A 27917-nucleotide genomic window follows, 5' to 3' on the forward strand; every position below is an offset into this window, starting at 1 on the left:
GTTGGGACAGGCCTTGTCCCGCTGCGTGTACAGGACTTCAGTGGTCTTTAGGTATTCAGGAAGTTAGAAGAAACAAACCAGGAAAGCCCCTTGTGTTGGGTTAAACATTCCTTTGCTCCTGAGAAGAGTTAGTTAAGGGTTCCATTTAGGGCTGGCAATTAGTACTTTATTTGTGCTTTTTTTTTTTTTTAAAGTTTTAAGTTATGTATTATGTTTTTATGTTTGCCTACATACTTGCATGTGTATACCCTGGTACCCACAGAGGTCAGAAGAAGTACTAGACTAGATTTCCTGGAGCTAGAGTTACAGATGGTTGTAAGCCACATTATAGGTTCTGGAAATCAAACCTGGTCTTCTGCAAGAACAAATGCTCTTCACCACCGAGCTGTCTTTCTAGCCCTTTATTTGATGTTTTAATATTTTACATATTTTCACTTTTTGGCCTTTAGTTATATGAGTTTGACAATTTGGGATTTATATTTTTTTCAATTTTTATTATTTTTCCTCTGTGCATTGGTGTTTTGCCTGCATGTATGTCTGTCTGAGGCTGTTGGATCCTCTGGAACTGGAGTTACAGACAGTTGTGAACTGCCATATGGGTGCTGGGAATTGAACTTAGGTCCTTTGGAATAGCAGCCAGTACTCATAACTGCTGAGCCATCTCTCCAGCCCTGGGATTTATATTTTTTAATGAATTTAACAGCTTTTACATTGATTTTAATTTTTAGAGCAGGTTTTAGGTTTATAAGAAAAGTGTGTTAAAAAGATGGAAGATCCTGCCCTGGATTTTCTTCTTAGTATATCAAAAACATCATTGTTTAATTGCACCTAGTGGCCTGTTTTTTAGGTTCCAGTTCCAGGAATCTGAGGCAGGAAGATCATGGGTTTGAGACAACATATGCTAAGCCCAACAGTTGTTGTGTATCTGCTGATGCTTGGTCATAATTTGTCTGTTTTAATTTAGGGACCCTGGTGTCAGGCATTTACAAGGTTGGACATTGAAACATTTTCCTCCCTACCACTTCAGTCTTATTCAAAGTACTTTCTCTGTCCTGAAAATCCACTGTCTGCTCTCTGTGTGTCTCTTCCTTCCATGGTCTCTGGAAATCCTCAGTCCTTTACTATTTCATAGGTCTGCTTTCCTCTGAGCATTATCTGGTTGGAGCCAACTGGTACCTAGCCTGTTTAGATTGGCCTTTACCATTCACAGCTCTGCATGTAGCCCATGGCCAGCTGTAGTCACCATAGTACTATTCTATATGCCTTTCTCTAGCGAGTCATCTATTTGGAACCATCAGTCACCTCTGAGGTTGGCCTCTCTCTTTGAGAAGTGTGCATAGGAGACTCTCAGGTTCCACCTACTTCCGCCTCCCAAGTGTGCCACCACTGCCTGGCTTTGAGCATTGGTTTTTATTTTACCTGGGCATCCTTTAAGAAGAAATCTGGACATGTGTCTGTCTTATAGACAGTTTTCTTTACAGGAAACTGTCTTATAGAGCTAGCCCAGGTGCTCCCATGTTCTCAAGGACTTTGGTGGTGTCTGACTTGGTATGCAATCATTTTGAGTTGCACTTCCCTGATGATCAATGACACTGAGCATGTTTTTATTGTTGTTTTATGTCAGGTTCTTTCTACTTGTGTGTGTGTGTGTGCGTGTGCGTGTGCTTGTGCGTGTGTGTGTGTGTGTGTGTGTGTGTGTATGTGTGTGTGTTTTGTTTTTAAAGCTCATTAAACATGGCTTGTCCATGCTTCATTATTTGCTCCTTAGAATATTCTTCCTGGTTCCCCGCTGTGTCACTTCATCACTGTTCACCTGGCAAGTTGAACAAGTTGGTAAGGCAGTTCAGGAAGTTTGAGTTACTAGAAGGTTCCTTAGAGCCTTACTCCCTTCAGATGGAAAGTGGATAAGGAGTGGCAGCCAATCTGGGCTCTTCTTGCCCCTTAATAAGGCTTTGTTATTCTTTTTTTTTTTTTTAAGATTTATTTATTTATTTTATGCATGAGTACACTTTTGCTCTTTTCAGACACACAGAAGAAGGCATTGGATCCCATTACAGATGGTTGTGAGCCACCATGTGGCTGCTGGGAATTGAACTCAGGACCTCTGGAAGACTAGTCAGTGCTCTTAACTGCTGAGCCATCTCTCCAGCCCAGGCTTTCTTATTCTTAGCTTTGTACTTTAGTGTATTGCTTACAGAGGTAGTTGGTCCTTGTGGAAGCGTGCGTGAGGACAGTTAAACAGATAAATGAGTGGGTAGAAGAATGGCTGGCTGAGTGATGGATAGATGTGCACATAGATGAATGAATGAGTGGGCAGATGTATGGATGGTGTGTGAATGTGCCAATAGGTAGTAGATGGGGGAGTGACTGGCAGATGAGTCGGTAGGCACATTTAGGAGCAAGCAGCATGGGTTAGTGTATGGGTGGGTAGGAAAGGAGATGCAGGTACATAAGTAGATGTGCAGAAGATAGAGTGTGCCTGCCGTAATGAGAGGAGTTACTGAGCTTTCTGTGTTGTGTGATTGTGTCCACCACACACGGCACTTCACTGTTGGAGTTGTCTTATGAGCACTCGCTGAAAGCCATAACTGCAGGGTTCTGAGACCTCATAATGCTAAAAATCCAAGGCACAATTCTTTTCAGGTATTGGGCACAGCTTTGTTCTTAGGTAGGTGTGCAGTATGATTCTTCTCTCCTGACTTTAGCCCTCAGGCCAGTTGTCTTCTACTTTGCATGTATATACATTTGAGTTGCTCTTAACCAAGCATTGTTTTTTCAGCACAGCCTTTCCTGTGCTTGTTCTGCTCAAAGCTATGCTTCCAATTCTTAGGGCCAGGTTTAAGCAGCATTATTTTAGAACAACATTTTTAAAATTACTAAATTAGATGTAGTATAAATACATTCTGAAAGAGAATATTTTTTTCAGATAATATAAACATGTAAAATCACCAGCTACCCCATCACCCTCTTCTCAATTAAAACTTCTTCCCCCTTAAGAAATTTACATGAGTAAACATTTAGATACAAATAGGAATTTATACTGGTGTGAGTACATCATTTCTTCCACATCTTAAGAATCACCTCATGTATGCTATCATTTTTTTATCACCTCTCCTGTATACTACTTAGAAATTAAATAGTAAGAATAGAAGCTGCTCTCATAGCTGACATGCTCACAGCTGATGATAGATCAGTCCAAAAAACAAATGGATTCAGACTAGCCATAGTGGCCTATGCCTTTAATCCCAGCAGGAGGCAGAGGCAAGCACATGTCTTTGAAATTGAGGTTATCCTGGTCCACTTAGTGAGATCCTGTCTTAAACAGCAACAGTAGGTTAAAGCAGAGAGGCGTAAAGCGGTAGACAGCTCGCATGCACACAGTTCACATGCACCCTCCCCCCTCAGGTGGCTGGTCAAAACTTTTTCTCTAACCCAGATCCAAATGATTCTTTTATTCTTTCCAGAATCAAAGCAGTGGGACTGATGAGTCAGATTGTTGAGTCCCAGAGGCTGCCATGTTCACACCTGTTCAATCACTGTCTGAAAACCAGCTATCTTTTCTGAGTGCTTTGAAAGCCTTCCACCTTTGTTTAGCTAGCCAGCTTTGAAAGCCTTCCACCTTTGTTTAGCTAGCCAAGCAGTATCTCTGTAGTGTGTATAATTGCTGATCTACTGCAGCTCTAGCAAACAGACCATAGCTGACCTAAGGTCTTGCGCTTGGGCCTGTGACACCTTACTGTAACTGCTTGTACCCTTGTCCTGTGTGGACTACGGGGGTGGGATTACCCTGCTGTGGCAAGTTGCTCATAAAGAGTTCAGGATGAAGGCCTGTGATGGCAGGGAGGCGGGTTGATCTGGAAGACACATAGAGGAGGCTCTGGAGCTTCTGTTACAAGGCTCCATGGATGAGGAATGCTTGGAGATGGGCTGAGCAGAACAGGCCCAAACCAGTGAGCTTAGTTGTCTTGGACAGTCAGTCATCATGCTTTGGGCACAGTTCACTTCCCATAAGCAGCACATGTCTCTTGGTTAGGAAAGTAGCAGACATCTAAAGGTTCTGCCTCTCCTTACCATCTGTGGTTACCATGATTGGCAGCATAGGGGTCGATACTCACCAAGCCTTTGTGCTTGCCACACTTTAGACCTGATAACCCTTCACTTCTTCCACTCACATGAAGTCCTCAGCATTGCTTGCAATTTCTTTTCCCAGAGCCACCACAGTCCGTTATAAAGGGAGAAATCTCCGGATCAAGGCACCAATGTGCCGGGCCCTAAAGAAACTCTGCGATCCAGACGGTAGGTATCAGAGAAAGGGATAGCATATGTTGTATCTTTTTCATGGTTGCTTTATTCCATGGTGGGCAGCATATAGTATTTTGTGACTAACTCTGTTTAATCTTCTCCTGTGAATAGACAGTTCTAAGAAGCTATGGCAACATTTTGACAGATGGGTTAATAATGCCAGGAGTGAAGCTCTCATGGCCACTTTGTGGCCAATCTATGGCTCTGCCTTTACAAGTACACAGTTCACCATATTGAATTTGACCCTTGCTAGGATTCCTCTGTTCTTCTTTTTTCCAGGGACAAGGCTGTCTCATTTTCCATTTCTCACTCCCCTGTGTTTTTCTGGCAAAGCGTTTTGTTTTGTACTTTGAGGTTGGTCTGCACCAAGCTTTCATAGTCTCCTTTTCTCAGGTCTAAGTGATGAAGAAGACCAGAAGCCAGTGCGCCTACCCCTGAAAGTCCCTGTAGAATTACAACCACGGAACAACCACGCCTGGGCACGAGTACAGAGCCTGGCCCAGAACCCACGTCTCAGGTGACATTTAGCTTGAGGAAGGGCCTTGATGCCAGGCATCTCATGAGGTTTTGGTGTTTGTGTTTCTCTCAGGGAATTCTAGAGAAACAGATTCTGTCCTCACATAGGGACAAGGTATGGAGGTGACACTGTAATGAGAATACTCTGAGTTGGAGGGTGGTCTTAGGATCTTGAATTGTAATTTTAGCAGGCAAGTTAAAAACTATCATTGTTACAACCTGCAGAATCTTTATCTTTACTTAAAGCTCCTACATTTCTTTCTCACTGGTTCCCTGGAGATTTTGGATTAATTTATAAAGCACTGCCATATCTTTGGTCCATTTCCCATTTACATTTGTTAAGCTGAAGTAAAATTCATACTACATTGAATGAGCTGTATATTGCATTTTTGCAGTTAAGTGTCTTAGTATGCTGCCTGTGTTGTACACCCTCTATCTAAGCCAACTTCTGGCATGTTGTCATCATCCCACATGCTGTTGGCCATCACTTTCTCCAGTGCTCATCTTGCTTCCAGCTGCTTTCTATTTAGTGCTTTCTATCTAGTGTCTTCTGGACATCTCATGTTAAAAGACCATAAGAATCTGGTCTAGCCGACATCTCTTACTGGCCTACTGTTTTGGGAATCATCTATACTATATGCTTCATCTCCTCTGTGTGTGCATTTATTTTTTTAGGGCTAGTTAGGGGTAGCTACATTCTATGTCCTTGAAGACTGACAGAAGAGGTGATACTGCTTTCGGTGCTCACATCCTAGCTGAGCACTTGCACTGAGAAGGGCTCTTAGACCTCTCTGTTATTTATAACTTTATGTGAACCTGCAGTGATTTCAGCAGATGGGAAGTACATTTAGGAATAGGAGCTGAAGACCCTGTAGATCCCCCTTCCAGTGCCTGCATCTCTGTCTTGTGGTTTTGGTTCAGGCAGTCATTAGCACTCTCCCAAGGGTGGCCTTCTCTAACCTTTGTTTGATTTTATAGGATGATTGTGGAGCTACATCGGAAAGTCTCTAGCCTCATTGAGTTCCTGAAGCAGAAGTGGGCACTCCATGAAGTACGAATTGTATCTTTTTTCAAATGAAGCAGACCCTCCAAACCTGTCAGCTATTCGTGCTTGAGAATGAGGTTTTGTTTTCTTCTCATTGCTGTGGGCTCCATGAGAGCCCAGCTCCGTGAGAGGCTTGCTTTAAGTAGAGAATCCTGCTGCCTTGGAACTACTTGCACCTATTGTATTCAGTTTCACTCACTTCTCCAGGTTTTGAGTGGCCACCTCTCTGGCCCCTGGGATGTGACCTAAGTATCAGTAGATGTGGGATGATAAATATATATTTAATCCTTTTTTGTGTCCTTGGCTGTTTCCTAGAATAGTTTCTGTCATCAGTTGTGAGTTTCCTGAATACACTGAATGCCTGAGGCAGCATAGTTTAGTAGTAGCTTGAGGACTGTCCCTAGGAGAGCTCCAGGAATATCAAGGGGTTGGTGTGGCTGGCTTCTAGGGAAGAAGACTCTAATCTGAAGTCCATAGCTCTTCACTGAGGAGCACTTTGGTCACATTGTAGTTGTTTGGAGTTGCTCCTTGACAGAGTGCCCAGCGGAAGACACTTGAAGAGAGGCAGCTGCAGGGCTCAAGCACGGTGCAAACGCAGGAGAAGGTGGCATTGCACTTGTTCCCCGGCGAGAACTGCACGTTGACACCACTACCAGGTGTAGCCCGTGTGGTACACTCCAAGGCCTTCTGCACTGTACACTGGCAAGAGGGTGGCCGGTGCAAACAAGGCACCAAGGACACACACTCACTGCCTCCAGCTCAGATCCTGGGCATCCAGAGTGGACAGGGAATAGCCCGGGGCCAGCTGAAGTGCCAGAGGAGCACTGGTGAAGGCAAGGGTGGGGGGCGGCTTCTTCCCACTGCAGATGCTTCACAGAGTTCAGGGGAAAGTTCTCCTGAGAGTGCTCCTGGAGAGGGAGCAACTCCAAGTCTGAGCAGCCCGGATGCCCCTGACAGGCCTCCTCATGGGCACCAGGACTCCGGCTCACAGCTTGAGAAGACTCCTGTGACAGCCCTTGCAGTGGGCAGGGACAGCCCTGTTCAAGAATCTGGGGCCCTGCCGTGTTCCTGTGGCCAGCCCCCAGACTTGGAAGATGAACTCTCACTCCTTGACCCCTTTCCCCGATACCTGAAGTCTTGCCAGGATCTTATCATCCCGGAGCAGTGCCGCTGTGTAGACACACAGTCTGGGAGAGAGCACCCTCCTCTAGGCAGGGTAGCTTCCCCAGAGGCCCTCATATCCAGCAGCAGGGAGGTTGTTGACAATGCTCCCCCTGGCCTGGACCCTCAGCCTGGCACTGACCCTCAGCCTGACGCCAGGCTTCAGTCAGATATTTGTACTAAAGAGCTAGTAAATGCATGTCCTGAAGAGTCCCAGGAGAAAGGCAGCCCCTCAGAACCTCTGTTGTCTCAGGGACAGCCTGCTACCAGGCCTTCCAAGGAAGTCCCTGCCAGCCAGCTGGCCCAGCAGCTACGTGAAGAAGGCTGGAGCTTGCAGACCTCTGAGAGCCTCACACTGGCTGAAGTCTACCTCATGATGGGCAAGCCTACCAAACTGCAGCTGGAGTATGATTGGCTGGCTGTGCTGGGCCCAGAGAGCCAGGCACCCCCGGCACAGGGCCAGACTGCCCTATCCCGATCCTCACCCTCAGCCCTCCACCAGCAGCGCCTCCTGAACTGCCTCCTGAGGCTCATCTCCACTGAGGTCCACCCCAAGATGGTGAGTGGTTTAGACTAGCTTAGGACACTAAGTTGTTTGGGATGAGCCTGTGTTTGAGTGTCAGGCTTGTCTCTTCAGGACCCCAAAGGTAACATAATTACCAGGGCTACAGGTTCTTACACCCCGTGCCAGAGCTGATGGTGAAAGAGGCCTCAGTCTTAGCACTGTGGAGGTAACCTGAGTAGGTTATTGGAATTAGCAAGCTGTGATGAGGCAGATGACAAGTTGAAAAGACTTCAAATGTGGCCTTTTGTGGAGAGATTTGATGCGGTCTTATGTTCAGAGGCCAAGGGCAAACCTTTGAGTCAGTTGGGGAAATGAGAAGTTCTAGCCTTGGCTGCTCTTACTGAAAGGTAAGAACAGCAGGTTGGAGCCGGTTTGTGGAAGATGATGAGCCGGAAGCACTGCTGAGGCACCCAAGGTAGGTTCCTGGCCAGCGGCCTCAGTACCACTGAGCTCTTAACGAGGCACATGCCATCATCTCTTTCCACTTTATTATTCTGGAGGCCCAGAAAGGAACACTTAATCTGAGACCAGTCTGGACTTTAAAAAAAGAAAAAAAGAAAAAAAAAAATGGAAGGTAGGACTGAAGGAGAAAAACAAACAAAAAAAGAGGCAGATATTGTGGAGGCAAGGGTTATGGGAGTGTGGGTGGATTTCAGTAGATAGCCAAGTTCCTTTAAGGGACTTAATGGGGTCTGCTGAATTGAAGACTTTGGGTCAGAGACAGGTCAATCTGTCCTTTGTTTCTCTACTTTTCCTGCCTGGCAGAGCTGTGGTAAACAAGTAGCCCAAGGGTACTGAGACTCACTGGCCAGAGTCATCTGAAATGCTCAGTCTGAGGAGGGAATACTACTGTTCCCAGAACCTAGATGCAGGGAACGGGGACAGGTTGGCAGGATTGGACGTGAAGTGGCTGCGTGGGCAGAGTGGATGAGGTGGTAGCGAGGACTTGGACATGTTCGAAGTAACCCTAGTAAGACAGGGTGTGGGTACTTCTGGGAAAAGTTGAGAATTGAGCATCCGGTCAGGTCTTACTGAAGTTCATGAGGCCCCTAGAATAGGAACAGCAACAAAGAGGTGGAATGCCTTTTTGAGGCCCAAGGACTTGAAGCCATCTGTTTTTTGCTGTCAATTTGTGTGTGAAAATGTGGGTACTCAAATGCCATGGCACATGTGGAAGTTGGTTCTCCTCCCTTCCCCCCACCCCCCACTTTGAGGGATTTTTTTTTTTTTTCTTTTTTCCTTGCCCTACACTTCACTTCTTTTCTAGGCTGGTGGGCCTTTGAGCTTCTGGTTTCTTCTGCCTCCTCCTGTCTTATTGCAGGAGTTCTGGGATTATGGGTGTGTGCCCTCATCTAGCTATTTACATGGTTTCAATGAATCAAACTCATTCCTCAGGCTTGTTCATGAAATGCCTTTATCTGCTGAGCCATCTTGGCCCCTGAAGCCATCTTAAAGAACTTTGGACACCCATGTGGTTGGGAGCTAGGCAAAAGGCTCTTCAACTGTGACCAGTTTTCAGGAGTGACTCTGTTTCCTCCTGATTCACAGTAGAAGAAGTTAGCATGATTTTCTCAGGCTCGCTTTTTTCTGTGGCTTTTCAAAAAGACAAGCCTTTATTACTCTCCAATCCATCTTCCCTGTGTCATAATTCTGCTTAGAGTGGGTAACTCCAGACTGTGGGTCCCTGTCCCCTCTCTCTGCCATAGAACTGCTTGTCTGTTGTTACCACCACACCCAGTCAGTGGAGGCTAAGCTCTCCTGAGAAAAGCCATGAGTTGCTTCAATTATTACCTCACTCCCTGAGGATTTATTACTTTCTCCTCCCTTTTTTCTTGTATTTCTTAAAGTTTCTTGTGGTTCTCTTTTGTTTTTAATATGCCTCACCACATAGCACAGGCTGTCTGGCTTGGAACTCATTCTGTAGATCTGGTTGGCTCAAAGTCACATGAATCTGTGTGCCTCTGCCTCACAGTACTGGGATTAAAAGTGTGCATTCCACATATCACTTAGTGATTTTAACATCACTGGAGAATTAGAGTTAGTCAGATGTGGCTAATGTCTGTGGTCCTAACACTTGGAAGGCTAAGGTGGGCAAATCACCAGAGGTTTGAAGCCAGCCTGAGCTGTTTAGTAGACACATACCAGGTATGGGTACAGGGTGAAACTCTATTTCAATTAAGAACACCACCACTCAGGCCTGGAGAGATAGCCCAGCAGTTAAGGATGCTTGCTGCTTTCCAGAAGACCAGAGTTCAGTTCCTAGCAATGATGTAGGATGTTGGGTGTGATGTGTGCAAGTGACTGGGGCATTCCAAAGTTTTGCTACAATGGAAATGGATGGCCTTAGGATACTTGTCTTGTAACCATTTTCTTGAGCTGAGTCTTTGTAACTTTTGGCTGGTATCTTTCCAGGCCTTTGAAGCAAATACATCAGCAGCAGCTTCAGTCAGGCCCACCCAGGAGGAACAGTCCACAACTCCACCAGGGAAGGTAGTGACCATCAGCTCTCGGAGTCCCCGCTGTTCTCGAAATCCGTCTACTCTCCGAAGTAGCAAGACCTTCCCATCTGGTTCTGCACCTTGCTCCCCAGGTATTCTTCAAGAGTATCCTGATGTCTCTGGCACTGTTGTCAGAACTAAACACATGGTCCTGCTGTCTACCACCCATGGTCTAGTGGGCATAGTAGAAGGCGAATATCACCTCTGTTGGGGATAATGAACAATGGACTGTTGTAAAGGACCTAGTTCATGTGATAAGCATAGCGTGGTCTGGTCTCATTGGAAGTTTTGTGTCAGAAACCTTCATAAAATACTAAGTTAGAGCCGGGCAGTGGTGGCTCATGCCTTTAATCCCAGCACTTGGGAAGCAGAGGCAGGTGGATTTCTGAGTTTGAGGCCAGCCTGGTCTACAGAGTAAATTCCAGGACAGCCAGGCTTACACAGAGAAACCCTGTCTCGAAAAAAACAAAAAACAAAAAAAAACAAAAAAACAAAAAAAGAAAAAGAAAGAAAGAAAGATAGATCCTGAGTTAGTGGCTTAAAGCCACTAAGGAGGATTAGTTCTTTAGTCTGCAGTGATTTGGTTTTCTTTATATCCAAAACATTAGAATAAAGCAGTCTTCAATTAAGCTGTGTGTGGGCAGTTTAGTGCAGTTTTAGAAAGATGGGCTTACTTGCTTCTTAGTATATCCTTAAACTTCATCTGAGAAATAACTTTTTTGTGGTACTAAGGTGGAAAGCAGGCCATCCCATGTGTCAGGCAGGCACTTCGCTGCTGGGCTGTCTGTCACCTGTCCCCTAGGGAAATGCCATTTTCTCCTGAACACGCAAATCCCAGAATAAGCACAATCCTTTCCCCGGATCACTCTTACTCACTTTAAGTCTGCAGAGCCTGTTTTAGTTTACCTCTGTAAGGGAGGCCCAGAGATAACAGTAATTCTTTTGGCAAAAAAGAAAATTTTTAATAATACTGTTTTTCACTCAGAACATTAATGGCTTTACAATATCTCTGACTTAATGTTTGTGAGCAGTCTTTCCACTAAAGACTGTTTGCCTAGCAACCCTTCCAGAGACCTGCTGAACTCAAGGCTGCGGTTTTGGTTAGCAGTTGCTAGTTTTCTGGTTTTGTTTCCTCGTTCTTCTGCCTTTAGGAGGCTGCCTCAGGCAACAGCACCAAAACCATAAATCCCTGCAGATAAAGGTCCGTTGCCTCAAGTGGGCCAGGTAGCAGCTCAGTACCATCTCTTGTACCTTCTAGTGAGGTTTTTAATGTCTTAACACTTCCTGTCTGAATGAGGACTATAGGACCAGGGGCCTGGTCTTTCAGACATGTGTACCGTGTCTGGCAAGCTTGGCCTGTGAACTCTTGAGTAGTCCATACCTGTGGACTCTTGAGTGGTCCATACCGATCCATGAACCTTGAAGGTGCTTGTTAGCAGCACTACCACAACGGACTTTCAACAGCGTTATTGTGAAATAAGTATTTTCTGTCCTTTTATTACTGGGACTGTTTTCTACAAAATAAGAAATTTTAACCAGGGTCAATATTATGCAGTCTAGCCCACGTTTTGTAATTCCCTGTGTTACACAAACAGCTGTATAGCCACATAGCCACACTCCCTTTCAGATGCACGTTTGTGGCAGCAAGGCTGCCACATGAAGTTGAGTTACTTATGGAGACGTGATGGTCACTGAGTGTGTTGCTAACCAGCCTTTACAGAGAGTCTACTTTCTTTTGGTCAGCTAGGGATGCCCCAACGTCCTTATAGCCCAGAAGTCTTGATTAGTTGTCCTGCCCTCTCTCTGAACATAGAACAGTGGTGATGTACTTTTACTCAGAAGGAGTCCCTGTAAAGTGGGGCCAGGATCTAAGGAAGAAAAGCAGGACTTTACTGAGATAAGGTATATGCAGTTGAAAGGTGTCTGGAGATTTCTTTCTTGGCTTATTTCCTCAGGGGCTGCCTTTGCCCTGGAGGGGATATAGGTGAGTGTCAGCACATAACTCTCCTTTCTGTTCCAGGTCTGAGAAATCCCCCAAGGCCTCTCTTGGTGGCTGGTCCCTCCAGCACTGGAAGTAGTGACTCAGATGGTGGCCTCTTTGCTGTCCCAACAACTTTGCCACCAAATAGTCGACATGGAAAGCTCTTCTCTCCCAGTAAGGAGGCGGAGCTGACTTTCAGGCAACACTTGGACTCCATCAGTGTGAGTGCTGGGAGTGCCAGTTGGGTGGTTATGGTATGCTTTGCAGATAGAATCTCTGTTTCCTGGGCTCATGTTCCTTCTCTCGTAGATACAGTCAGACTTTTTCTCACCAAAGCCCAAGAAACTACGGAAACGGCATTTACGAAAGCCACTGGTGGTCCAGGTAAGGGAACATTGTTTGAGTCTATGTGGCTGCATTGTGTTTGTCAGGTCTATACTCTAGCTGCTGAAGTGGCCAAGAGATACTTACATGTCTTTGGTTTTCAGAGTGATAAAGAGGAAATTCCTGACCTTTCTTATTAGTATGAAAAATAAAACTAAGAATAGAAAATGTAAAGGTATCCATATAAATAAAAATAGACTTTGGTTAGCAATGAAAATTATTTACAGACATGTGGTTTGGTTCCCAAGAGTGTCTCATCTTGGGTTCTCCCAGATCTGTTAGAGCTTGGGCTTAAACAACGAGGCTAGAGTCTGGGCTGGCTGAAGCAAGGGGTTTTAGAACTGCAGTAAGTGGTAGGAGAACCCACAGATGCCATCTGCAAGCCATGGCAGACATAGGGTATACATGGCACCCAAGAAAGAAGACAGCAGTGTCTGCAGATGTAAGGGAAGTGAGCTGTAGTAATACAGCCATAGGGATTTGTGAATGTGGGTAAGTTTTGGAAAACACGGGTAGACCAATTTCCTTTTCTCAGTCTATTAGAAACCTTTTTCTCTAGGTCTGGTGAGTAGAGAAAAATACTTGACCCAAGTCTTAGTAATTTCAGTTCTATCCCCAGGACCCACATGCTAGAAGGAAAAATCCTTCTAAAATCCTTCTTGTAAAAGTTGTTCTTTAACATTTATATTCATATCATGGTGTGTCTACACACTAAATAAGTAAGCATAATTTTAAAATTAAAAAGAAAATATTTACCTTGAGATTAGGTTATTCATAAGTAGGTATGCTGAGCATAATGGCTGCAGAGTGAGACCATGCTACAAAACAAAGGAGCATTGCTTGGGTGGTCTTAGAAAGAGCATTCTAAACCTTTTAATTTTTGTTCACATACCTTTAATTCTCAACTCACAACTTTGCTCTCTCTGATCCTTTGTCCTGGAAGTGAGAAATGTTTCTGACTTGATACAGGCTTTAGGGTTGCTGAATTCAGCATCTGAATATTAAACCAAACCCTATAGTCTAAACCCAGTCTATATTGTTTTGTGGATGAGTGTGTGTGTGATGGCACAGTGTATAAGCAGGTCTATGCGTGTGGAGCCCAGAGGTTGATATCAGATGTCTTCTTTAGTGCTCTCCACCTTAAAAATGGAGGCAGTGCTTCTCATTAAACTTAGACATCCCAAGACAGCTAGTCTAGCTATCTAGCTTGCTCAGGGGATCTACTGTCTCTGCTTCCTGCAATCTGGAGTTAAAGGTGGGTCAACATTGCCCACCTCAAGTGCATGTGGGTACCGGGCAATCTCAGTTCCTGTCTTATTCATGCATAGCAAGTGCTTACTCCCTGAACCATCTCGTCAACCCAAGCCTGTCTCTATTATTTAAGATATCCATAGTGTGTGTGTGTGTGTGTGTGTGTGTGTGTGTGTATTTGTTAATGTTATGTGAAATATTCATATATGTGTGTACATATATATATTATCATAAAGCTCACTCATTTAAAGTATATAATTGGATGGGTTTTTACAGTATAGGTATGAGGTATTGGCAGCTCATAATCTTTTTATAGAATACTCTCATCACCTGAAAGAAGCCCTGGTCCCAACAACTACAAGCCCACGTACTATTTTTATGGACTTGCCTATTCTGTTTCCTCAAATGGGATTATACAGTATGTGGTCTTACTTCATATTTTATTAAATGAGTAAAGCTTTATTGACATAGAGCTATGGTCTTTATGTCTATACTGTCTGCACTGCTTTTCTACCACAAGATCAGGAGCAAAAATGGGACCAAAGCATTCTGTCTGGCCCTTTATGGAAAAACTTACTGAGCACTGCCTCCGCCTTCGGCATGAAGTGTGGTGAGCCCGAAAGTGCAAAGTTTAGTGAACTGAGTGCGCTTTCATCTCCAGCAATAGCTCTTTCTGTTCTCCAGTGTTTGCCAACATCCTGGGAAGATCATGCATGAGAAAATGTCTCAGGTACCCTGAGTCCTTGATATAGGAACAGAATATCAACTCTGTCAGACTCAGTTGTGTGCTGATCCATTACAATTGACAGATCCATGTCAGTGTTTCACTGTTAGCAGTGTCAGTGGTCAGCGCAGGTTCTTCTCAGCTGAATAGGTACTCAAGTACATCTTGACCCTTTATTCATGTGCAGGAGAGAGACTGGAAATGATCATTTCTTGTCTCCCAGTGCCTCTGTTATAAGCAGTCCCTTAGCTTTCTCCATCCTGACCACCAAAATGCTCAGCATTGAGCCCCATGGGCCTGCTCTCTGGTTGTAAACAGATGTCTGTATTCAATTGCCTGTGTCCAGCCAAATCCACAGCATTCTAGGTTTGAACCAGATCCTTCTGATATTCTCTAGTTTTCCTTATTCCCAGCATTCTAGTGTCTTATTTATTTATTTACTTACTTACTGGTGTGTCTTTCTGTTTTGTTTGGGGTGTGATTGTGGGTGTGTGTAGTCTTCCTTGGCTGTCCTAGACCTAGCTCTGTAGAGCTGGCTAGCCTCAAACTCAGAGATTCACCTGGGTCTCCCTCCTGAGTGCTGGGATTAAAGTGGTGCGCCACCACCGCCTGACTGACAGTGATGTCTTCTGATCATCTTTACTATTTTTTTTTTCTCACAGAGGACACTGCTCCCTAGACCTTCTGAAAACCAGTCCCACAATGTGTGCTCCTTCTCCATCCTGTCTAACTCTCCCATAGCTGGTAAGGCCAGGCACCCCACCTCCCTGGGATAGCTTCTCGGAGTGAATGTGCCTCACTCTGGGTTTCCATGGCTATGTGTATATGACATTTCTAGGATACCTCTGTTTGTTCTTCCAGAATACACTTAATTATATACTGTGCCCCCTGTGCTGCGTCTAGCTGCCACTATGAACAAGACTCTGCCACTGGCTGGATTGTGCCTTCTTTAGAAGTGTGCTCTGTTGTCTTTGTTGGCAGCACCACTGAGTTCAGTTCAGTTCAGAGGAGTGTTTTCACTTTCTGCCTGTAGAGCCACAATAGGCACTTAGGAAATAGCTGGTTTTGGAGTGTATGATCATGTTTTTTATTTACTTCTGTAAATGTAGTGGGTGTAAGGGTGCTTTGAAGCAAGTCTCAAAGTGTTCTTCAGTGAGTACACATGCTTGTTGATATATCTTTTTTTTTGGTTTTGGTTTTTCGAGACAGGGTTTCTCTGTGTAGTCCTGGCTGTCCTGGAACTCACGCTGTAGACCAGGCTGGCCTCGAACTCAGAAATCCGCCTGCCTCTGCCTCCCGAGTGCTGGGATTAAAGGCGTGCGCCACCACCGCCCGGCGCTTGTGGATATATCTTGATGAATCTTTTTTTACTCATGCTTCTGGGGATCAAACCCAGAGATGTAGGCAGCAGAGCACTGCTGAGCTGCTGACCTATGTCTTCAACCCTTATGAATCTTTTTTTTTTAAGGTTTACTTATTTTATTTGCATGTGTAAGTGCCTATATCGGCACCAAAAACCCATGAAGGCCAGAAGAGGTGTCAGATCTCTTGCAGTTAGAGGTAGTTATGAGTCACTAGATGGGTGCTAGGAAGCAAACCTGGGTCCTTTGCAAGAGCAACAAGTACTCTTAACCACTGAGCCATCTCTAGTCCCTCCATGACTTGTTTCTTTTATTCTGTAGCTGTGTTTAGTTTGTGTGGTTGTTTTGCCTGCATATATGTCTGTGCAGCATGTGCTTCTCTTATGTATGGGGGCCAGAAGAGCATGCTGGATTCCCTAAAGCTGAATTCGCCAGGTGGTTGTGAACCATCATGTGAGTCCTGGGAACTGACCCTAGATCTTTTCTTTGCTAGGAGCCTGTATAGTTTGATCTCTCACTCCCAGGTTAGCAAGTGTCTGGAGTGTTGAGTGGCTTGCTATAATCCTAGCTATGTCTGTGAAGAAAATCTCCCATAGCTCATTGTGCACAGTAGGGCATGGACAAACCAGTTGATATGGCTGCATTTGTCTTCCTCTCACAGGGAGAGGCTGGTTCCGGCCCATCCAGTCTTCTCTGACCAAAGCAGCTCTGTCTCGACCGATAGTGCCCAAGGTCCTCCCATCTCAGGCCACCAGTCACCTGCCCAGTAAGTGTGTAATGTGCACAGTGACAGCCACTATGTGAGCTTCCTTAGTTGCTTTTTTTTGACATACATCTTTGTAATATTCTCTTCTTCTCCAAGGCATAATGTCTTACTGCTTTGTTAAGAGTATATCAAATTCCTTGGCTCTTCACTGAAGAGAGGTGTGAGGGAGAAGCTGTCTCACATCATGGAGTGGAGTGTTATGGAACAGAGGTTTGATATATAACTCCTGTTGCTAGGTGCCATCGACTTAGCAGCTCAAAGTGCTGGCATCATCCCTGGAAGTCCCTTGCCAGTTTTAGATACTGATGGCTCATCTGGCGTCTCTCCGCTGTCTTCAGAACAAGCAACCACTGCCATCTCGGGGCAGGGTGACACTGGACCACACCAGAACAGAGACCCTGTTACTGCTGTAAGGGTGAGAACATTTACAAGGGCTATTTGGTGTTACTAGTAGCTTCTGGAATGAGGTCATAGGCCTGGGTCATACTGAACCCTGTTGCACCTTTGGAGGCCTGATGGTTAGAGGAAACACTGAATCAGAGAAACTAAGGTTTGAACACCTACCATGGAGCACAGAGTGGGAGGTGGTGAAGAGACATGTTTGCTGTGTGATGCTAAAGAATCCATTGCTAAAACATGCATGAAGGTGTAGATTTGGATTTCAACCCAGTAGGCTCACATCAGCCCATGGGTCCCCACTTAGGAGGTACTAAGTGCTTGGTATATCTCTGTGGAAAGCAGTTTGTATAGCCTTGATCACTCTTTTTCATGAATCTCCAAATCAAATGCTCTGATTTCTTTGCCTGTTGGAGTGGAGGCTGTGTTGGGTAGACCCCATAGAGCTCTGAGATTATGTGGTCAGCCTGTTACTGAGCTATAGCATTTCCTCTTAAAAATCAATAAATGATTGTAAGTACAGAGCCAACAATGTGAGAATTGTTTTCCATCATTTCTAGCACAATCCATTTCTTCACCTGCTCGTAGGGACACGGGGGAACAGTTGTTCTTTGGTGCACAGCCACACAAGTACTTTGGCTGTTTTTCCAGCTCAGTGTGGACCACTCAGCTGTCTTCTTCTTCTTCTAGGGCACTAATGACCCATTTATCAGTGTTACAAGACCAGAGCAGGAGCCAATGCCAGATGGTTTCCAGGTAATGTACATTCTAGGGCTTCAGCTCCCTCTCTCCCTGAGTGCATGGACCATGTTTTCCAGCAGTGTTGTCCTTTTACCTCGTGTTTTTATCTGGTGTTTTGCTATTACTTCATGGATAAACGGATTATGTTGTCCCTTCTCCATCTTCCTTTGTTAAACCCCATGTCTGAAAGGACTGGGTTTTCTGGGCTTGGGAGCAGGAGGTAATCAGCTGGTGGCTTTTGGAGCAGTATTCTCCACTAGATGCTGACAGTGGAAGTAGGTTCACCCTACCCTGGCTTAACTTTCTTCTGAAGAAGTATATTTCCTGAGTGTACTCCTCTCTTGGGAGAATGGTGGATTCCTGCATTTCTTGCAACTGCCAAGCTAGAGTTGGGCCTTGTACTCACTGTTACGAGTGTTGATGGGACCTTGTGTCTGAATGATATTTGTTTCCTAGCAGGGATCATCTGTTCTGACCTTACCTGAGCTGTCAAAGGCTAATCTCCAGAATGGCCTATCCATACCTTTACCCCCATCAGAGAGCTCCAGCACCCGTCTCTCCCCTCCCAATGTTTCTGCACTGCTGGACATATCCCTGCCTGGCCCACCTGAGGATGTTCTCTCGCAAGGAGAACCTGCCACACAGATCAGCGATTCCATCATTGAGATTGCCATCAGCTCTGGCCAGTACAGTAAGTACAGATGACCTTAGAAACCTTTTCTGGGTTCTTACTGGGATGGTACAGCAGACTTAGAAAAAGCAGACCTGATCTGCCTAAGTGTTTTTCAGACTTTTATGCTGGTAAAGTTCTGTCTGTCAATTTTTAGTTTTGAATATCTGCCACTACAAGGTGCCTCTGCCTGGCTTTGGCAAGAGCAGTAACTGGTTACTGGGGCCAGTAGTGGTCTGGTTGAGTTGTTCCCGACTTTGAGGTAAGAATGGGATGGTTTTGAAGGCTCTCTGAAGCCTGGGGATCAGCTTTCTAGTTGTTCATCTGGAAGATGACTTACATGTTTCAGGGACTGCTTAGGAAGTAGCTGCACAGATAGTTGCCAAGGGCGCGGTCTCACTCATTCTGTGATGGTGTTCCTGGTGGCAGTTGCACAGCTATTTTGCCTGCTGACATGATTCAGACATGCTTCAGGCAGACATGAATTCACAGCCTCTTAGCCCATGAGCTTGCTATGTCTCTGACTGGTTTGAACCTTGCTTTTTTCAGTTGTAGACTGGGAACTGTATACCACAAAGGATAGAATCAGGAGCATCATGTTTCCTAAGGGACTGGTGTAAATACCATGAAGATTATTGACATAGTACTGTGGGCACAGGGCCTACCTGACCCTGCCTGCTGTGTTCTGCATTCTTAGAGCATAAAGTTGCCCTGAAGGCTCTGATCCTTTTTTTTTATAGACAGCTGCCATCCCTTTGGTGTGGTCCCAGTGCATCCTTAGTCTCCTGGCTTCAGCAATACACAGCCTCTGCCCCCTACTGCCTTGCTGTGGGCTCAGGGACGAATCTCTGACCTTGGTTTTTGGTTGACAGGTGAAGGAGTTCCTCTTTCTCCGGCAAAACTGAATGGCAGTGACAGTTCCAAGAGTCTTCCCTCCCCATCCAGCAGCCCCCAGCCCAACTGGATTGCCTCTCCCACTCATGACCCCCAGTGGTACCCCAGTGACTCTACAGATTCCTCACTCAGCAGCTTGTTTGGTGAGTGTTTCTGGAGGACTCTTCTTTCCAAGGTTTGAGTTAGGCCAGACCTCAGCACGTTTGCTTGTTTCTCAAGTATTTAGTTCTGAGTTAACTGAAAAGTGTAATTTACATATAGGAGAATGCACAGATTTTCAGCTTGTATTTTACTGGATGTCAAAATGCTTGTAGACTCTGAGAACCCACTGCCCAGTACAGTCAGAACATTCAGATCATTCATGTGATTTTCAATGCCTTCTCCAGTCTGTTTAGCCTTCTCAAACCCTTCTTACAGAGCTCTTGCAAAGACAGAGCAGACCATCTTTATGTTCTCAATTTCTTTATATATTCAGTAAGATACTCTGAAATGAATGTTACAGCTGACTTGTGGTGTTCTTGACCACATATGGAGAACTATAGAATGTGTCTTTCTTCCCTCAGGAAGAGACTCCATTCTGTTCTTCACCTTACGAAATCACTTTGTAGGATAGAGTACCGTGGAAGCGATGGGTTCGTAATGGATTGGCCCAGACTGCGTAGTTATTATTCATACATCTGTCCCCTATTTAAACCCAAACTTGTCATTACCCTGAACATGAGCTTGGGGGATGGAGTCACTGAACCCGTTTATTTTGTTGATCTTCCCCATGGTGCTACAGTGACTTGATCTCCGTTCTCAGGTTTTTCACTGTCACTCATTTCTTTGGTGGTATTGAGAATGGGTGGCTAAGCTTCACTTTCCCAGTTGCCAGGACCCAGGCTTCTTTTTCTTCTTCTTCTTCTTCTTCTTCTTCTTCTTCTTCTTCTTCTTCTTCTTCTTCTTCTTCTTCTTCTTCTTCTTCTTCTTCTTCTTCTTCCTCTTCCTCTTCCTCTTCCTCTTCCTCTTCCTCTTCTTCTCTTTTCTTCTTTTTTTTTTTTTTTCTTTCCGAGATAGGGTTTCTCTGTGTAGCCCTGGCTGTCCTGGAACTCACTCTGTAGACCAGGCTGGCCTCGAACTCAGAAATCTGCCTGCCTCTGCTTCCCAAGTGCTGGGATTAAAGGCGTGCGCCACCACCACCCGGCTCCCAGGCTTTTACCCTGATAATTCCAATTTGATCATCCTTGATTATAGTACTATGCCTGGTAGAAGAGGACAGAAAACCAGCCTCACATCCCCATGGTTTTGCTATCACAAGAAATAGTGCAAACATGAGCTGAAATCACTTGCAATCTATGAAGTCAGAATCAAACTTAATGCCTATCAGTGAGGGTCTGCCACAGAGAATACATTATAGAAGGAGCATAGCACCTGCAGCCCTTGGAAATGATAGAGATGAGTGTACACTAGCTCAGATGACAGAGCCTGTTGTAATGCCTTTGGTAGCCCTTGACAGACGTGTGAAGGTGGAGACCTAGAGGCCCTAACTGGCTACCTGGATACTTATACCTAACTACCCTTCTTTCTGCAGCCAGCTTCATATCTCCAGAGAAGAGCAGAAAGATGCTACCAACTACTGTTGGGGCCAACAGCGGCACATCGTTACTTGGCCCTAGCTTGTTGGATGGAAATTCAAGGGACTCTTTCGTGTCCAGATCTCTGGCTGATGTTGCAGAAGTAAGTGCAGTACCATACTCCTGAACCTTTAACTTTCCACTTCATTCTGAAGGCTGTGGGGTCCCTCCTAGGTCCAGTGGGTCTTAAGCAATGCTCATTGAGACTGTTAGGTCAGATAGAACAGTAATATACAGGTCTTTAATCTCTGAGAGATCTAGCAGCACTTGGGCAACTGATGGCCCATAGTAAACTCTTAAGTCCTTTGTAGGGCTCTCAACTTGGGAAGCCTGGGATCAGGGTGGAGAATAGGTCACCAAAGGCAGGCAGAATGTTGTTGTCCTTCTTCATGTCCTTCCCTTGCTCTGTGACCTTGGACTGACTCAGTTACCTGATCTATAACGTGCCATTTGGGAGTTGTAAAGTGTTACTTTATCACCCTCCTGCCCGGGCTACAGAAGGCCTTTTAGGGGGCATTTCCCTATAATGTGCTGTGGCCATCACCCTGTGGAACTTGAGAACAAGCTCTGCAGTAGAGTTCTGTCCTTTTTCTATGTGTACTTTTCCATGTTTGGACTAGGTTGTCTGTCCCTGCAGTCATCCAGAGGTCTTCACATTGTCTGTCTGTGCCCAACAGTTAGGATTCCAGTGCCAGTACTGGTGGGAGGAGTGAGGACAGCTTGTGCTGGGTACAGAGCTGTAGGCCTCAATGAGAGACTGGTCAAAATTCATACCATGTGACAAGGATCCTTAAGTAGCATTTCCCAAGTTGGTTCCCTGGATATCAAGGCCTTGCTAATTATTCCAGGAGAGTTTTATAGCCAGACACTTGAGGAAAAGCACAGGTCAAAACAACATTCAAAATAGCTATTTCTTTGAGGCATGGTAGCATAAACCTGTAATCCCAGCGTTAACTTGGGAGACTGAGGTGTAGGAGGATAGCTGTGGGTTTGAGGTCAGCCTAGCATGTAGAATGAGACCACCCTGTCTTAGGAAAACAAAAATCTAACAATATAAGATACAACTTTGGGGGGAAAAAACATGAGTTTTTCAGTTTTGCAGTGTGGATTTTGAGACTGTGGAATGTAGAGTGCATCAATGACTTCTGAGTTGAACTATAACATGCTTGGCCGTCAAAACGGTGTTGGAGTAGAGGGGTTGAAGAGATGGCTAGGCAATTTTAAGACCCTTCATGTGCAATCATGAGACAGGCATTTGGATCTCAGTATCCATGTAATAACCTGGCCATCTCGGGAATGCACGAACAGGAGGATCACTTGTTGACTAATAGCCTGGCCTAATAAAAGCCCAGATTCAGGAAGAAATCCTGCCTCAAAGGAATGGATGGGGAGTGGGCAGTGATGGAGGACACCTGGAATGGGTGGGGAGTGATGGAGGACACATGGCACACAGATTTCCATATACTCAGACAAATAGACACGTAAATAAATAAAAAAGTAGATATACATCAATACTGTGAATCTTCTCACATTATCTTAATGTGTTTGGGCTGTGGGCTCACATGTGTGTGGAGGCCAAAATTCCACAAATCTTTCTTAATTGTGCTCCATCTTATTTTTTAAATTTCATTTAATTATGTAGTCTGTTCTTGTATGGTGTGGTGGCAGTGAGGAGTTAGATCTGAGGACAACTTATGAGAATTGTTTCTCTCCTACTCTTTGGCCCCCAGGGATTGAACTTGGGTTGTCTGGCTTAGCAGTAAGCACCTTTACCCACTGCTACCTTATTTATGTTTTGAGACAGAAAGCTGAACCTGGAGCTCATTGATTCTGATAGGTTGATGACCAATGAGCTCCAGGGATCCTCCTGTCTGTGATCCCCTATCTGTGATTATAGATGTTATTCCCTGCTTTTCTATGTGCACTAGGGATACAAACTCACGTCCTCATGCCTGCATGGAGAGTACTTTACTGACTGAGCCACCTCTCGAGCCATCTCTCTGGAACCTTCTCTTGTACACTCTATGGTGTTTCTCAAGTCCATTCTTTACCCAGTAGGGCTCCTTGTATCGCTAAATGTTTCACACAAAAGACTGTTCTGTTATTCTCAGTTATCATGGATGCTTTGAGTCCCTGGTTCCTATGAGATGGGCACTGCTGAAGCCTGGAGGTCAGAAATGCTGAGTCTCAAGCTAGCCAGACTCCCAAGTCAGCTTTGCGCACTCCCCGATGATGTGGCATTCAGGACAGTGAGCAGCACTAAATACTTACCAAGTGAAGGAGCTAGTAAATCTGGTGTGTCTTCCTAAGAACTCTATAAAGAGAGTTTGGAAAAGGGCCCTCATCTTCTGGAAGTGTGATAGCAACCATTTATGAATACAGTGTTGTGATGGGTGTAGTCTCTGGGGAGAAGGGGATGAATACATAGACAGAACAAGACTTTGATATGTACTTGGGCTTGTCTTGAACTCATAATACTTGTGCCTGTTTCAATTTCAAAAGTTGTAGTTCCAAGGATCAAACAAAGATTATCAGGCTTGACAGCATGTACTGTTACACACAGGCCAGCCCTCATTTTTAAAGAAAATTTCAATTCATTCAACATTTCCAGTAAGAATTTTAAAATTAGGTTCTTGCCATATTCATTCATGTTATGTAGCTCACTAAGAAAGTCTCATGCAAGTGTCAAAAACAGTCACTATATTGAGAGAACAAAAGGTCCTGTCCTCGTGAGTCTTCTATTTCAATGGAGAGAGATGGTAAACCATGGCAGCTCCCCAGGATATTGTCCTACAGATTTCCGTCCCTCGCTGTAGGTCTTTGTCCATTGCTCAGTGTGCTGAGCCTACGCTTTCCTCTTGTTTCTTGGGTAGCTGCATTCTGCCTTCTCAGAGCCTTTGCATTTGCTGCGTCTTTTGATGGGAATGTTCTCTTCTCATATGTTCATGGACCTTGTACCAACACTTGTGAGGTCCTGATGCTGTAGGGACCCTCATTAACTGTTCTCTGCTTGCTTTGATCTCTGCCTTCTCTTGTCACTGTTGGCCTTCCTCGGGACTCTCTTCCTCATGAGTATCAGATGGAGTGGCCGCTCCTCAGCATCTAGGTGGTGCATGTTCTCAGAGGCATTCCCAGGACCCTGTGCAGAGTATGTACTCTCAACAGTCCATGTGGATAGACCACAAAGGATTCCAAACTTCCTCCTAGGGCAGTAGGCTCCTTCCACTGACATTCTGCTCTGGAGGTCAAGAGCCTCTAGTCAGGATGGTAAGCCATCCTCAGACTAATGTCTTCTTGTCCCTTATGTCCTACAGGTGGTGGATTCCCAGTTGGTGTGCATGATGAACGAGAACAGCATTGACTACATATCTCGGTTTAATGACCTGGCCCAAGAATTGTCCATCACTGAGCCTGGCCGCCGGGAGGTTCTTTTTGATGGTGGTGGTGGCGGTAATCCTGTTGGTGACCTCTCTCAGTGACTGTGCTTTGTGACACAAGCACCCTGGAATCCACAAGAGAGGTCTGTGGAGCTGGCCCCATGAATCTGTCTGCACAGTAGACAAAGTCAAGCCCAGAATCCTGAGAAGACAGTGAACAGAAGCACCTCTAACAGCATTAACAGTATCTACATGCAAAGGAGCAGCCTGCCCAGCCATCAGGGGTTGCACCGTCCACAAGCTGCCCTGAGAAGGGCAGACCTCAGAAATCCTTTTGGTATCAGGGGCCTTGCAGTCCTGTAGCCTGTGTGGCAGTCCCGACTGTATGTCTGTGCGTTGAGCCTTCCAGAGGGTGTCCTTCTTGCAAGAGACTTGCCTGATATTCATTTTGTCCTTTTAGCTGTTATCCTATGTGACAGGAGGCCACAGCCACTGCTGCTTTCTTTCTGATATCCTTTTTCCACTTGGCTGTTCTGTCTGCAGTGATGTTGCAAGGGACAGTGAGTATAGACCAGTCTTCTTGCCTGGTGGTATCTTCAACCTAAGACACTTCCTGGATGCCTTGACCATGAAGCAGAGAAGGGTCCCAGAGCCATGTAGCTAATCTTCCCAAGATTACTTAACCCTCACCTAGTGCTTTCTACCCAAACCATCCAGAGGTTTGGTTCTGCCTGGCATAAGGAGGAGGAAAGAAATTGTGTTTCTTGGAGGTTATATGGATGTTTTGTGTGATCCTGCAAAGCTTGTTGGGAATGGTTTTCTTGTGGTTTAAGAATTGGGAGATAGGGACAAGGAATAGTAAGAGTCCTTTATCTAGGCGGCTCTGCTCTCTACCTATGTTTAATGCTTATTTAAGTCATCTAAGATACCATTCCTCTCTACTGGCCTGACCCCTACCCCCATCCCCAAATGCACTGCTATGTCTGCAGATTTTATGCACGCTTATAATTTTCATGTGTTATTGCTGGTGTCTGAGGGGTATCTTTGCCCCAGGCTATCTGTCTTCCTGTTCTGGGACCCAAGCCCGGTTTAGATGTCAGGGTGTAGGAAGAGCTCACAGCTTGATGGTGTTTTAGTAGTTCTCTTATGGAGCCCAGCAGTGGTCAGTCAGTAGTCAGTAGATCGGGCTATCATGCTCAGAGTGGTGCCAAAAAGAGTTCCACCCCTCTTCTTTGCCCTTTAGTAGATCCTTGTAACATGGTCACTCCTGCTGGACCTAATATGTCAGGTAGCCATGACTACTACTTGGTGAACAGATGATCCCTGCACTAGCCTCTCACTGCTCACTCTCCACATAGGAGCCAGGGCTGACACACCATCCCCCATTTTTTTCCCCTGAGACAGGGTTTCTCTATAACTTTATTTATAGACCGGGGTAGACTAGAGATCCACCTGTCTGCCTCCTGAGTGCTGCACCCAAAGTCATGTGTTACCACACCCAGCTGACAGGTCCTTTTTAACTCCTAAAACTGCCATCTCTGCTTTCCACCTGTTGAGTCTCCTTCCCTGCACAGTAGTACATAAGACCAGCACAGGCTCTTACTTCTCTCCATCTGCAATGAAGAATGGGATGGAAGTGTCCCTTTTGGGACACTTGATCCAGTTGTCTCACTGGCTACCACAAACCCTAGAATGCAGGCTCTAGTCCAGAAACATAGAGTATAGGTCGGGGCTCTTGACAGTAAATTCCTTCACCTCACAGGATCCTCCTGCCTTTGGCACTGGTAAAGGATCTGCCCCAGATGCTGACATGTAGACCCTTACATCTAGTCAAAGTCCAACTGTTAGATGAGAAGAACAGCCTACGGTGCCGTTAAGAGACTGTACTGAAGTAGCCACTATGTCTCTTTACCCAGTTGTGTGCTTTCAGCAATGCCTTACTTAGCTGAAGGCATTTAGATCTCGGGACTGTAGCCTGGTTAAGATACCAGGCTCAGCTTAGTCCACTGCTAGCTGCCCTTCCAGTGTTTCAGATAGACTCTCCCACAACATTAATAAGCATGGGTGCTTGTAGAATCCTTGTAACTGAGCATGTAGTACTAGGTAGTTGGCTTCTTAAAGCTGTTTCCCCTCAGGCAGTGAATGCTGTGAGGCACATATTAGCCTGTGCTGTCTAAAAGGAGTTGACACTGCCTTGAGGGGCAGAGACTACAGCCCTTGTCACCCATTAGCAAGCAAGGCATTGAATGGACTGGTGCTTTGCTGTAAGGAAGCTAACAGGATTCCAGAAGATTCCACTGCTTCTTTAACAGCCAGCCATACCCATTTGCTCATCATCGCCATGTTAAAGGACAAATAGTGGCATTTGTAGCAGAGAATCAGTGGATGTAACTCCTCCCAGCCTAATCAAATATCAATACATGAGACCTAGAAACTGCTAACGGTTGGAGTTTTTAAAAAACAAAACACAGCAAAGAAGACTCCTAGGTTCTACATCTTCCTTCTCTTCCTTTCCATCAGTTTTGATGGTTCATTTTCACTTGGGCTTCCCTTCCTCATTGGAACTTAGTGTGACATACATGCGGTCAGTCTTTGAAAAATTTTTTGTTAATACTAATGTTTCTTAGACATGCTGATTCATCTTTTCAAAAGATTAGGAACCTGTATCTCCGGTGCTTGGCATGGATGGTGTCTTAGAGAAGATGCTCGGGCGAGCTGAAGTCCATAGATCCTGTCGGGCAGAGAACTTGCTCAGGGAGGGGGACTTTGGAAACGTTTCCTCTGTTGGTCAGCCTTTTTTCTACCTTCTTCTTTTTCATTCCTTGTGATGGCCTCTGCTAGGGAGGTGTCATTCAGTTTAATAGCATTTTTAACCAGACCACATTATTAGAAATGGTCAAAACAAGTTTAAAAGGAAATTGTTCTGTGTACTTTTAAAACATCTCCCAGATGCATTCATGAGGAAATACTGTATTTTGTCTTAATATAAAAAAATAAATAAATAAAAGACTTTAAAAATGAAAAGAAACCCACAGTGTACCTTTCCCAGAGGTTAGCCTGATGAGGTCAGTCCAGTTTTGGAAGCACTGCATCAGCCAGAGCCTTACTGGTTAGTGAGATCACTGGCTGGAGGGTGCGCCCAGCAGGCAGGACTCAGTGCTGTTTGCTTTGATAATCGTTAAGCCATATCATCTGAGGTTTCTGGCTTGAGATGTGAATTTGTTTTATAGACTATAAATATACAGTGTATGTATAAAGCAGAATGCCTGTCCTTCTGATTATTTTTTGTACCATATTGTAAATTACATTATTTATTCTTTACCAATTTTTTGGGAATAAAAGGTGTTTTGGTTATTTAATAAACAAAAACTGTTAAACTTCGGCTAAAATTTCCACTTCGGCTTGTAAATGTTTTTATTGTGCATAAATACATACTAATACTTCATCTAATGACTGTCTTTTGTGCCTGCTTTTAAAGCCAGTATGTTTAGGATATTCAGATCTGGCACAGTTCAGTGAGATGAGCCAGCCCACAGCCCTGTGGGTGCCCGGAGGTGAGAGTGGGTAGACAGGTGGGCCTCAGAGAATGTTAGTTGAGTGATCGCTGAATACGGAGAGGTGGAAATCATTACAGAATTCGCTGCTTCTGTTAACGGGTATGTTGTGTGCTTC

General features: G+C 45.1%; 1 protein-coding gene across 10 annotated transcripts in view; it reads left to right on the top strand.

Annotated features, from left to right (window-relative positions):
* The window catches only part of Cramp1 (cramped chromatin regulator 1), a 52230-nt gene extending 24535 nt beyond the window's left edge, over positions 1-27695 (top strand). For 3 of the 10 annotated variants that reach the window (XM_076937169.1, XM_076937161.1, XM_076937166.1), the window contains exons 7-21: positions 4211-4296; positions 4696-4819; positions 5797-5878; positions 6408-7583; positions 10002-10179; positions 12108-12289; positions 12378-12452; positions 15090-15171; positions 16450-16554; positions 16791-16969; positions 17641-17706; positions 18148-18382; positions 19234-19398; positions 20826-20971; positions 24183-24487. In XM_076937169.1, coding sequence (XP_076793284.1) covers positions 4211-4296; positions 4696-4819; positions 5797-5878; positions 6408-7583; positions 10002-10179; positions 12108-12289; positions 12378-12452; positions 15090-15171; positions 16450-16554; positions 16791-16969; positions 17641-17706; positions 18148-18382; positions 19234-19398; positions 20826-20971; positions 24183-24347 — 3046 coding nt within the window. In that variant the 3' untranslated portion in view covers positions 24348-24487. Of the gene's footprint in view, positions 1-4210; positions 4297-4695; positions 4820-5796; positions 5879-6407; positions 7584-10001; positions 10180-12107; positions 12290-12377; positions 12453-15089; positions 15172-16449; positions 16555-16790; positions 16970-17640; positions 17707-18147; positions 18383-19233; positions 19399-20825; positions 20972-24182 lie in introns of all 10 variants that reach the window. The other 7 variants (XM_034506295.2, XM_076937167.1, XM_076937165.1 and 4 more) reach the window with 5 other exon arrangements.
* The last annotated feature ends 222 nt before the right edge of the window (positions 27696-27917 follow it).

This window comes from Arvicanthis niloticus, chromosome 6, assembly GCF_011762505.2.
Source record: "Arvicanthis niloticus isolate mArvNil1 chromosome 6, mArvNil1.pat.X, whole genome shotgun sequence".
In the NCBI taxonomy this organism is placed as follows: domain Eukaryota; kingdom Metazoa; phylum Chordata; class Mammalia; order Rodentia; family Muridae; genus Arvicanthis; species Arvicanthis niloticus.